At 39.8% G+C, this 13,017-nt stretch overlaps 1 protein-coding gene across 1 annotated transcript in view; it reads left to right on the forward strand.

Moving 5' to 3' along the window:
• The window catches only part of KIAA0319 (KIAA0319 ortholog), a 76,593-nt gene that overhangs the window by 46,453 nt on the left and 17,123 nt on the right, over positions 1-13,017 (forward strand). Inside the window, 5 exon segments of the mRNA XM_074318627.2 lie at positions 3,690-3,787; positions 4,674-4,761; positions 5,894-5,978; positions 9,418-9,643; positions 11,771-11,878. Coding sequence (XP_074174728.2) covers positions 3,690-3,787; positions 4,674-4,761; positions 5,894-5,978; positions 9,418-9,643; positions 11,771-11,878 — 605 coding nt within the window.

Consider the following 13,017-nt stretch of genomic DNA (forward strand, 5'->3'; position numbering starts at 1 on the left):
GCAAGAACCTACAACCAAGAATACTCTATGTAGCAAGGCTATCATTTAAAATTGAAGGACAGATAAAGAGATTCCCAGACAACAAAAAGCTAAAAGAGTTCATCACCACCAAATCAGTATTACAAGAACTGTTAGGGGCTTCTTTAAGATGGAAAAAAATATATATATATTAATAATAAAATGGCAATAGTTACATATCTATCAACTTTCAGTGTAAATGGATTAAATTCTTCAATCAAAAACATAGGGTGGCTGAATGGATAAGAAAACAAAACTCTTACATATGCTGCATACAAGAGACTCACTTCAGGTTGAAAGACACACACAGCTGAAAGTAAAGGGATAGAAAAAGATATGTCATGAAAATGTAAAAAAAGAAAAAAAGCTGGGGTAGCAATACTTAACCAGACAAAATAGACTTTAAAACAAAGCCTATAACAAGAGACAAAAAAAGACCGAATAATCTCACTTCTGGGTATTTACCTGAAGAAACCCAAAACGCTACTTCTAGGGGACATCTGCATCCATATGTTCATTACAGCATTGTTTACAATGGTCAAGATGTGGAGGCACCTCAGGTGTCTGTCGATGGGAGAATGGGTACAGAATGGAATATTGCTGGGCCATGGTTGGGAGTGGGTTCTTGCCATCTGTGACAGCATAAATGCACTTGGAGGGTATTGTGCTGAGTGAGGCATGTCAGGGAAAGACTGATGCAATGTGAGTTCACTTATATGTGGAATCTGAAGAACAAAACAAACAAACAAAACAGGAACACACTCATAGATACAAAGAACATTTTGATGGTTGCCGGATGGGAGGGGAGTTGAGGTGGGTGAAAAATTGGAAGGGATTAATAAGTACACATTGGTTGTTACAAAGTAGTCATGGGGATATAGGGTATAGCAGAAGGAATATAATCAATAATATTGTAATAACTATGGTGTCAGATGGGTACTAGATTTATCAGGGTGATAGATGGAAGGGGGGTTAGGGGACAGGGTGAAAAAGGTGAAAGGATTAAGAAATGCAAATTGGTAGTTATAAAATTATCACGGGGATATGAGGTAAAGCATAGAGCATATAGTCAATAATATGGTAATACGGAGTACTAGACTATTCAGGGGAATTACTTCTTAAATTATACAAATGTCTAACCCCTATGCTGGATGCCTGAAATTAATACAAAATAGTATTGAATGTTAACTATAATTGAAAAATCAAAAAGGGGGGGAAAGGTGAAAGGGAATAAGAGGATCAAATTTCCAGGTATAAAACAAATAAGTCACGGGGATGTAACCTACAGCATGGGGAATATAGTCAATAATATTGTGATAGTGTGGTGCAGTGTCAGATGGTTGCTGGACTTATGATGTCTGACAATTAAGTTTGCAAACTTGTTGCAACGATGCTGCTAACCTGATTCTGACATCAGAGGGATTATTCATTATGAATTTGTACCAACTGGACAAACAGTTAACCAAATTTATTATTTGGAAGTGCTGCAAAGGCTGTGTGAAAAAGTTAGACAAAAACAACCTGAACATTTCACCAACAATTCATGGCTCTTACATCATGACAATGCGCCAGCTCACACAGCACTGTCTGTGAGGGAGTTTTTAGCCAGTAAACAAATAAATGTATTGGAACACCCTTGTAATGGCAAGCGGGGAAAAGAAGGAGGGACACATGCTAGAATGGGGCTAATTAATTTATTTAATGTCTAATCAATTTATTTAGTAATATGTAATAGCAAAGACAATTGGCAATTAATAGAATGTACTAATGACAAAGTAAAGGTGATTAGGACTAAACTATATATATCAATAACAATGTCATGTCAAAGGAGTATGTATACATATAAGTTTAAGAGATCCCAACACATTTTTACTATTGATCGAAAATCACTTGGCTAAATATACAAATAACATCAGTAAGGAGTATCCAAAAGCAGTAATAAGCTTTATAGGATAGTAACTATTATAGTAGATGCCAAAAGCTCACCAAACTGTGTGGGTGGGTGGGTGGGGGAGAACAGCACTGGAAAAGTCATAAATCGAAACCTTGCCAGGTCTGTAGTTGAGAGAAACTCAGGCGTCTCCCACACCGATGCTTGCTAGTTCCCAAGAATGTTGTTGTTGGCATTGTTGTTGTTGGAAGTAAGGAAGTCTTTTGATACTGCAAGCTGCATGCAAGTTCCCAAAGATGCTAGAATGATGACAATTCACCAACAAAAGAAGTCTTTCCTGTCCATTGAGGCAAGTTCTGATCTCTTACTCTGAAGCAATCCAATCCTGAAAAGCAGTCCAGAAACAGCAAATCTTCTGAATAGCAATCTCTTGAAACAACAATCAATCAACCTCAATCCACCTGAGGTCCATCTTACATATCTTTTTAGATGTACCCCAGAGCCAAGTTTTGTGTTCCTGCCTCCCCTCTCAAGGAATAGCCAGTTACGGGAGGGTCCGGCAGTCAATGATAAAAAAAAAAGAAAAAATATATTACTTACCCGGCTGAAGGGCTCGTTCATCTGGACAAGCAATATCTACTCTTCTTGCTTGGGACCATCAGCCCAAGGTCTTCCAAAGCCTGGCAGCATGCCTGTCATGTCGTCCTGATATAACTTAGCTACTTCTTTACCTTATCTGTTGATATGGGCAAAACAGACAGAACAAAGAGGGAATTCTCTCAACCCCTGATCAAGAATTTTTTTAACCCTAAGCTAACCATCACCTCACAGCACAGACAGAACAGCAAACATCATCTCATATCTCCCCTGCTCGGGAGGGTGAGACTAAAGGGGGAATTTACTCAACCCCTGATTTCTGTACTCAATAGTACAGAAATCACCTCACATACAGAAACAGATAAAAGCTAATAGACAAAAGCTCACATCAATCAATGAAGGCAAATTTTCTTCAACATCTTCCCTACAATTACCCTCCCTACTCACCTGATCTGGCCCCCAATGACTTCTTTCTTTACCCGAAGATAAAGGAAATATTGAAAGGAAGACATTTTGATGACATTCAGGACATCAAGGGTAATACGATGACAGCTCTGATGGCCATTCCAGGAAAAGTTTCAAAATTGCTTTGAGGGGTGGACTAGGTGCTGGCATTGGTGCATAGCTTACCAAGGGGAGTACTTCAAAGGTGACCATAGTGATATTCAACAATGAGGTACCGAATTTCCCTGAAAATAAGACCTAGCTGGACAATCAGCTCTACTGCATCTTTTGGAGCAAAAATTAATATAAGACCAGGTCTTATTTTACTATAGTAAAATAAGTAAAATATATAATACCAGGTCTTATATAATGTAATATAAAATAAGACCAGGTCTTATATTAATTTTTGCTCCAAAAGACACATTAGAGATTATAGTCTGGCTAAGTCTTATTTTTGGGGAAACACGGTATGTAGCACTTTTTCTAGAATGAGTTCACAAACTTAATTGTCTGACCTCATATCATGGTGATCACTTCTTTAGGTATATAAATGTTGAACAACTATGGTGTACACCTGAAACTGATATAATATTTTATGTTAACTATATTTTTTAAATAAGAACCTTAAAAAAATAATCTCTTCTGGTTGGATTGAAGGCTGTCATCTCCTTTCCTCTGCCTAGCTTATTAAGTGACCTTTCAGAATTTATAACTACTCATATTTCTTTTTTGCTCTCAGAAACAACCTACAACTATGAATGGAGTTTATTAATCCATCCTGCAGACTACCAAGATGAAATAAAGCAAAGACACATGCAAACTCTTAATCTCTCTCAAGTACGTAACTGGAGACTGGCTATATTATTACAGCAGACCATGGAATTAAATTAACACCATCTGAGTTGTTGAACCCAGAATCTCTCTTATCATTAAGATCTAAAGAAGAATAAAATGAATCAAGTTTCAACCATGCAGGTAGATGGATAGATGGTTAAATACGGGGGCTTTCAGATAGCTTTTCTTTACTTGGGTTATTTGGTGTATTAGCTGAGGGAGTAGAGGCTGGTTTCCCAGGGGTCTGTGGTGAGGTTGAAAAGTCTGTGTTCTAAGTCTTGCTTTCCTGCAGTGTCAGGGATGTTCTGCTTATCTCTGCTTCTCAATCAGGCCCATTTCTAGAGTTGCCAGTAATTCCATTCCAGTTTCCAAGTGCTGTGACTGTCACATACTGCTCCAAGATCTGAGCACCCTCTTCTTGCCCATAAAGATAAGTAAACTGACTGAACCACTAGAGTCTGGTTTTCTATCAGATGGTTATGTTATCTTCATCTCTTGAGACTGCTCAACTAATAGCTTGTATCACCCCCATGTCACTGAGCACTGTTTCTCAAAAACAGCTGACTCACCAGAACTACTTGGTGAAAACACATGATTCCCATACATGCAAGTTTGAAAATGGCTGCCCTTTGGTGGTTCATCTCACGTATGCCTCTCTAAGGCCATGAACATCTGTAACTAAGTTGAAGGCCTTTCTGGGTGACCTTCAGTGTTCCTGAGCTCAGGCTCAAACGTGGCAGTGTCTGTACAGACCCAAATGAGATTTCTTCTGCCCCTTTTCTATGCTGACTTTAGGAAAGGGGCTTCTGGGATGTTTCAGGCTTCTCTAGGCCATAGACCCATTATGTTTTCTGCATGTTTACCTGTGTAACTTTTGTTTATGTTGCAGTTGTCAGTAGGATTTTATGCCTTCAAAGTCACAGTTTCTAGAGACAATGCCTTTGGAGAAAGATTTGTAAATGTCACTGTTAAGGCAGGTAAGCCTGTGTAGATAGTGGCAACCTATTGTATAGGTTTGTCTCTGTTTTTGGTGCCTAAGTGGCAGGATAATGTATTTTTTTATTTTACATTAGTTTCTATTATCTTTCTGCTTTTGGTATTACTCAGGACTCATGGATGCTGCTGTTTAAGGTTACATTCAAGGTTATTGCTTATTGTTCCTGAGTGGTGGCCTTCCCTGCCTGATATTTGCTCTCTGCACTCTTCTACCTCCATCCCCCATGATTCACCTTTACCTTAGGTGAAGGGGCATTTTAAATACATTCCGCTGAGCAGGTAGGGGTCAGGGGAAACTGTGTGCCATGGGCTTTCACGCCCACTGGTCCTTTTGGGTCCTGGTGGCACATTTTGTTTGCTCTCTTTACGTAGAAATGGGAAATTTCATGTAGGATACTACCTTTTTCTAGATTTAGACCTTATTAAGATAATAATAAATTATATCTTATTTTGTTTTATAAATTATAAATAAGCACCTCTTAATTCTTTATGAATCTGTGAGTTCTGATACCTATTTAAAATTTTCAGTAGGAATGATATGCTGTAGATGAAGTGAGAAGAGGTAGCATTTCATTGTGCTGTGTTTGGTTGACCCCTGTTTTTAAAAAAGCAATAACACTGTCACTGTACTTTTCAAGTTGAAAACTGAGTAGGAACAACCTCATTCAAACCTGGTAGAAATCCAGGAGAAAAATAGTGATGGTCATTTAGGGAGGAGGAAAAGAAATCCTTCTAATGCATAATACATATGTATCCATTGAAATCTATGCAATTCTATAATTTCATATAAATACAAATTTAAACATTCTGTAATATAAATTACAAAGTTTTTGTTTTAATATTCTTACATTTCATTCTATTTTTAATTTATTATTTAATCTTTCTAGAAAGTACAGATGATACTAAAATGGTGAGTTATCACTGGGAAGAAATTAATGGGCTCTTCCGAGGGTCCCAGGGAGTCACCAAGGTGGTGTGTGTGTGGATTTTACCAAACCAAGTAGGTCTCAGATTTGACCCTGTGGGTGAGAGCTCAACACAGGAAAGATGGTGCCCTCCTGTAGGTTACACGTGAGGTAGGCTCCACACGGATAATAGTTACTATCCCTCTAGCCCTCATTTTGAAGCCAAACAGCTCAGACTTTCCCCATATATCTCTGGTGCCTCTTGAGTTTTCGCCCCTCTACCAGAGCCCAGGGTGAGTGCTTGCAAGTGAGTGAGTCTATGTGTGGACCCCTTAAGAGGACATTTGGTTTTTCAGCCATTTTCTGTCCCATTGTATGAACGGATGGAATCCTCACTGATTTTTCACTGCCAGATGTTGTAGGGACTCCTGTTCCTGGCATAGGACCACTGGGCTAGGGAGCCCGGTATGGGGCTGGGACCCCTCACTCTTTAGGAAGGACCTGTGCCACCAAGGTGTCCCTCCTGGTGCTCAACCACTACCTGTGGGTTTGGGGTCAGTCTGTTTTGCATCTCTGCCCCTCCTACTAGTCTCCATGTGGCCTCTTCTTTTTTTAAATAAAACAATTTTATTGGGGAGTATTGGGAAACAGTGTGTTTCTTCAGGACCCATCAGCTCCAAGTCGTTGTCCTTCATCTAGCTCCTTGCTGCTCAGCTCCAAATCCAGTCACCATTTTCGATCCTTAGTTGCAGGGGGCGCAGCCCACCATCCCATGCAGGAATTGAACCAGCAACCTTGTTGTTGAAAGCTTGCACTCTAACCAGCTGAGCCACCTGGCTGCCCCTCCGGAAGCTCAGCTGCAGCTCATTATCTTCAATCTAGTTGTAGAGGGCGCAACTCACTGGCCCATGTAGGAATTGAACCAGTAACTCTGTTGTTCAGAGCTCGCACGCTAACCAACTGAGCCATCTGACCGCCCCGTTGTGGCCTCTTCTTAAATCTTTAGTTATAGGGGTTCTGTTCAGCTAGTCCTCTAATGATTCTTGAGGGTGTTCTATAATTTAGTTGTAATTTTAATGTGATCATGGGAGGTGGCAGATGTAGAGAGTAAATGTTTTTACTTCCTTTGGGTAAATAGCAAGGAGCATAATTGCTGGATCATATGGTGAGAGTCTGTTTAGTTTTGTAAGAAACCGCCAAACTCTTCCATAGTGACTATACCATGGTGCATTCCCACAAGCAATGAATGAGAGTTACTCCACGTCCTCACCAGCATTTGGTGTTGTCATTGTGCCAGATTTTGGCCATTCTAATAGGTATGTGGCAGTAGTTATTGATTCAATTTACATTTTTCTGGTGACATATGATGTGGAACATCTTTATATTTGCTTACTTGCAATCTGTGTATCTGATGAGGTGTCCGTGCACTTGTTTTTAGTATACCAGTTTGGCAGCCACACTCAATCCAAACAAAATATAGGTTTCCAGAGAAAACTAACAATGTAATAATGCAGGAGTTAAAAAATAGTTTTATTTTCTTATAGTAAGAATAATGCATGTTTGCCATACAAATAAAAAACAGAATATATCTATAAGCAGGAAGAAGGAAATTAAATATCTCCCATAATTCTACTGCCTGTAAATAAACACCATTAAGTGTTTGGTATTTATGTTTTTTGTTTTTTCTATACATATGTAAACTTAAAACATTTTTTTTTCTTATTTGGATTAAAATGTATAGGATGTTTTACAAGCTACCACCTATATTTTCTTCTAAAAGTTGTATTTCTTTCAAAGTTTTGTCTTTGATAGTTAAATTTTCATTCATCTTGAAGTGATTGTATTTCTACTGTAGTTAGATCTAATTTTATTTTTCCCTATTAGCTAATCAACCAATTGTCTAAGTACTATTTATTGCTGAGTCTATTTATTCCCAGTCTGCAAGGCCACGTTTCTCCTGTTTCAAGTTTTCATGTATATGTTTTTGGATTCTCCATTTATCATGAACATCCATGTCATTAAATATTCTGCAGCATTGTGTATGATGCTATGCCAATGCATTGTAGTTTATTAATTCAGCCCCATTATTCAATGTTTGGGTGAACATCCTTATTGTTAAATTTTGGAGTGCAAGTAAAATTTCTAGGTCAGAAGCATGTGTATGTTTTTAAGGCGTTTGATACATGTTGCCAAATTATTGTCTCCTTTTTATCTGAGGATTTTGTTAAGGTGCACTTGTGGGAACTTTGAGATATAAAAGCCTACTGGGACTTCAGAAAAATTGTTATTAAAAATTGCTCTGTAGCACTTCACTTATGTATTGGGGTAAAATTTATATGTAGTGAAATGGACTTTCTCTGGTGTTTTGACTTTTTTTTTTTTTTTAAAGATTTTATTGGGGGAAGGGAAACAGGACTTTTATTGGGGAACAGTGTTTACTTCCAGGCCTTTTTTTCCAAGTCAAGTTGTTGTCCTTTCAATCTTAGTTGTGGAGGGTACAGCTCAGCTCCAGGTCCAGTTGCCGTTGCTAGTTGCAGGGGGCACAGCCCACCATCCCTTGTGGGAGTCGAACTGGCAACCTTGTGGTTGAGAGCCCGTGCTCCAACCAACTGAGCCATCAGGGAGGCAGCTCAGCTCAAGGTGCCGTGTTCAATCTTAGTTGCAGGGGGCAGAGCCCACCATCCCTTGCGGAACTCGAGGAGTTGAACTGGCAACCTTGTGGTTGAGAGCCCACTGGCCCATGTGGGAATTGAACCGGCAGCTTTCAGAGTTAGGAGCACGAAGCTCTAACTGCCTGAGCCACCGGGCCGACCCTTGACTCATTTTTCACCATCTGGATGAAGCTAGTTATTGCTGCTGTCTTCATTTTACCCGAAAGTAATTCCATTAAAGGCCAGAATGTGTCCTCGCCTGATTGGTGAGGAAGGACCTTAGGTGTTTGCTTTGCTGTCAGGGCCAGATGTGGAGTTTGAACATGGGTTGTGTGGAGCCTGTGGGACAGTGTGAGAGGAAGCTGAGTATACAGGCACCCTGTACAGGTACTTTACCTGCAAATGGGCCTGTTTTTCCCATAGCTTCATCTCATATTCCTGTTGACATCTGGTTAGCATGCATTGCTGCTTCGAGCTAACATCTTTACATAAGGATGAAGTGACCTTATTTCACTGATCCAATGGCCACATCAGAATCAGTTTATTATAAGAGGGTGAGAACAGTTTTCTTTATCTTCTGTTTTTATATTTCGAGTATCTTTTGAAAGTGCTAAATCATAAGATTGCTTTGAAGAAGTGTCCTGAAAACATAATTATAATAAGTCTTCTAAGAAAACATTGAAAAATCCAAAAGCTTTGTACTTGAAAACTCATGAGTGATTTACTCTGTCTGTGTGCTCAGGCCTGAAGACAGGACTTAAACTGATACAGTCTTAGTCCCAGTTGTTAGAGAAGCTTCTGTGTTGGCTGAGGATGGTGTCTTCACCCAGCATCTTAAAGACTAACCAGAAACCCACATAAGATAAAACTATCATGTGAATTTATAATATGACTAGGTAAAAATAAAACAAAGCAATAGCAACAAATATAAAAAACCCTCAGATCTCTCCTTTTCTCAGCTTAATTCTCAAATTTCTTTTTATACCTGTTCTGAGAACTTACCATGGGTGAACTAAGCTGACCTTTTGCTTTATGATGTGGCATATCCTTGCAGCGTAATGGCTTCCTCTCCTTTTTGTAGGTTGACTGTTACAGACTCAGATGGAGCCACTGACTCCACAACCGCAGCCCTAATAGTCAATAGTACTGTGGACCACCCACCAGCCAATGCAGGACCAAATCAGACCATAACTTTGCTCCCAAACTACATCACTCTGAATGGAACCCAGAGCAGCGATGATCATCAGATTGTCCTCTATCAGTGGTCCCTGGGCCCCAGGAGTGAGAGCAAAAAGGTGACTATGCAGGCAAGTTCTCCATCCTGCCTTCAGACTTTTATTTGTTTATCTGTCTATCTATCACTTTGTCCATCCACCCACCCACTCATTCATCCATTCATCCATCCATCCAGCCATCCATCCATCCAGCCAGCCAGCCAGCCAGCCATCCGAAGTATTGGTATGTGGGGAACAGTTAAATCCAGAAAATATATTTTATAAAATTGTCTGTTATATTATAACTATTAGAAAAGCACCTTAACTCACTAATCTTCCAGGTTTATGTCACTTCCCCTCACCCATTCTAGATAAGCACAGAACAGCAACTAAGTGGGTTTTGTGCTGAAAAATTGACCTGGAGGTTAGTTTGGGACCCACATTTGCTACAGAAATATTATTCTAGTATTAGGAGAAACCTTATAAATAATCTAACCTATACCTCATTATCAGAAAATTCTTCCTTATTTTGTTTCTCCTAGTTTTAGAAACTCCATGTTATTTTTTCTGGATCCAGGGGTCTGTTTTAAGAGTCTTTCGTATTTACCTTTAGATTTGTTTAAATCTTATAAATATACCGTGTTTCCCTGAAAATAAGACCTAGCCGGACCATCAGCTCTAATGCATCTTTTGGAGCAAAACTTAAAATATGAGACCCAGTCTTATTTTAATAAGACTGGGTCTTATTTTAATATAATATAAGACCAGGTCTTATATAATATAATACAAGACCAGGTCTTATATTAATTTTTTCTCCAAAAGATGCATTAGAGTTGATGGTCTGGCGAGGTCTTATTTTCGGGGGAACATGATATTTGTCTAAAGACATAACAACTGGGCAGCCAGTTGGCTCAGTTAGTTAGAGCACAATGCTCATAACACCCAGGTCACTGGTTCGATTCCCATATGGGCCAGTGAGATGCACCCTCCACAACTAGATTGAAAACAATGACTTGACTTGGAGCTGATGGGTCCTGGAAAAACACACTATCCCCCAATATTCCTCAATAAAAATTAAAAAAAAAAAAGGACATAACAACCTTGAAACTTTGCTGTGTGTGTGCACATGAGTGTGTGAGCTACTTGCTTATTCTTCTTTTGGAGATGGCCAGAACTATTTGTTTTCGTTGCTAACCAGCTTGGTACTTCTGAAGTTTTGTTGTTATTTGAAAGTTTAATGGAAAACAGATAGGATCTTACATTGCCAGCATCATCTTCTCCCTCAAACTCCATCTCACCAGTCCAAGATAAGTTTCTCATTAGTATTTAAGATGAAATCAGACATCCCATGAAAGCATACCTACTTTACTTTCTGGCATTTCTGGAAAGTGCTGTGCATTTATCATGAATTAAAAATGACTGATTGGGTTTATGACACGTGAAAGAGCCATGAGTTCCCTGGATATCCTTGGAGAAGACTCATGTCCATCTCTACCTAAGGATGTGGCAAGTGCTGTGTTTGCTGCTGTTACGTTAAGAATTCTGATTCAGAGGGTGTTGGCTACCAAACCAATGAATCAGATGGGATATTTTGTATTTCTTTGGTTGAAAGAATCTTCCAAATTTTTTTTCCTTTAATTATTGAGAAACACAGCTAATCCCCCAGAATTCATCCATGTCTCCTTGACATGTGTGCAAAAGAAGTCACTGAGTGCTGGGCCACAGGGCAGCCTTGCTTCTTTCCACAGCTACCCATCTGCTGCAGACATCTCTCTCTACCTTTCCCAGAAAGTTATGGACAGTAACAATGTTATTGCGTTGTGACTGATTGATTTAGATGTCAGAAGGGGTGATGTTTTTTATTAATTAGGGTAGTCACAAAGGTGAGTTCTGTAAACTGGGGTCTTTTACATTAATCTAAATGTTGTACAGGCAGCCTGCCAAGGCTCTGTTCTACACTGAAGTCTGTGAAGTTACCTGACACATACGGCTGCTTTGGGGACGCTCAGTGGAATTCTTGTTGTGTGCATAAGCATTCATGTAACCATGGTCACTTTGAGGCCAGTAATAGGAAAGTATACTATCTCTGTAGAGCTTTTCAGAGGAAAGTACTTTGCTCTATTTAGTCAAGGTAGGGAAAAACACTTTTTTAAAAAAGATTTTAAAACGATGTATTTCAAATTTCAGAAGTTGTCCTTGTGATAACACAATTGACATGTTCTTGTGCTTCCCAATAATTCCATTACTTTGGATGGCTCAGGGTCTACTGATGACCAAGGAATTGTGTCCTATCTGTGGATCCGGGATGGCCAGAGTCGGGCAGCAGGAGTGAGTACTTAAAAGAGATTTGTCCCTGGACAACTTATCATTACGTTTGCATTAGGTTGCTAGGGCTGCCAGAACAAAAATACTACACACTGGGGGCTTAAACAACAGACATTTAATTTCTCTCAGTTCTGGAGGCTGAGAAGTCTAAGGTCAAGGTGCTGACAGATTTTGTTCCTGGTCAGAGCTCTTTCTGGCTCGTAGAGAGCGCCTTCTCGCAGTGTCCTCACCTGGCAGAGAGAGAGAGAAAGCTCTCAGGTGTCTCTTCTTATAAAGACTCTAATCCTGTGGGATCAGGTCCCCACCCTTATGACCTCATTTAACAGTAATTACCTCCTTCTAGGCCCTATCTAAATACAGTCCTATTGGGGTTTGGGGCTTCAATGTATGAATTTGGAGGGGACACACTTAATTCCAGAGTGACATCTCTATTGTGATCTCATCACCCTTTCCATGTTCTCACTAAGATATTTATGCTCCTAGGTTTCCTGTGAGGGCTGGAGGCAGTAGGCAACTGTTAGGTTTAAACAAAAGCTGAAGTCCCTTCTGACTTCTCTGCCTGGACTTGGGTGGGGTTGGAAACCACAGCCTGGAGGGTCTTCGGAGCCAAATCTTCCTGCAGGAACCATTCTGCTCCTCAGCTTCCCCATCATTCCTATATTGGTCCAAGTGGATTCTTTCCTTTTCCTCACATTGCACCAGATAGGCCAGTACGAGGTGTGACAATTAACTTCGTGAACTGGTTGCAACAATGTTGCTAACCTTTTTTGATATCAGAGGGATTATTCATTATGAATTTATACCAACTGGACAGTTAACGAGGTTTACCGTTTGAAAGTGCTGAAAAGGCTGCGTGAAAAAGTTAGATGACCTGAAGTTTTCGCCCACAAGTCATGGCTCTTGCATTATGACAATGCACCAGCTCACACGGCACTGTCTGTAAGGGAGTTTTTAGCCAGTAAACAAATAACTGTATTGGAACACCCTCCCTACTCACCTGATCTGGCCCCCAATGACTTCTTTCTTTACCCAAAGATAAAGGAAATATTGAAAAGAAGACATTTTGATGACATTCAGGACATCATGGGTCATACGACAACGGCTCTGATGGCCATTCCAGAAAAAGAGTTCCAAAATTGCTT

The sequence above is a fragment of the Rhinolophus sinicus genome, chromosome 7 (genome assembly GCF_057876585.1).
Source record: "Rhinolophus sinicus isolate RSI-liver-muscle chromosome 7, RSI-T2T, whole genome shotgun sequence".
NCBI lineage: Eukaryota > Metazoa > Chordata > Mammalia > Chiroptera > Rhinolophidae > Rhinolophus > Rhinolophus sinicus.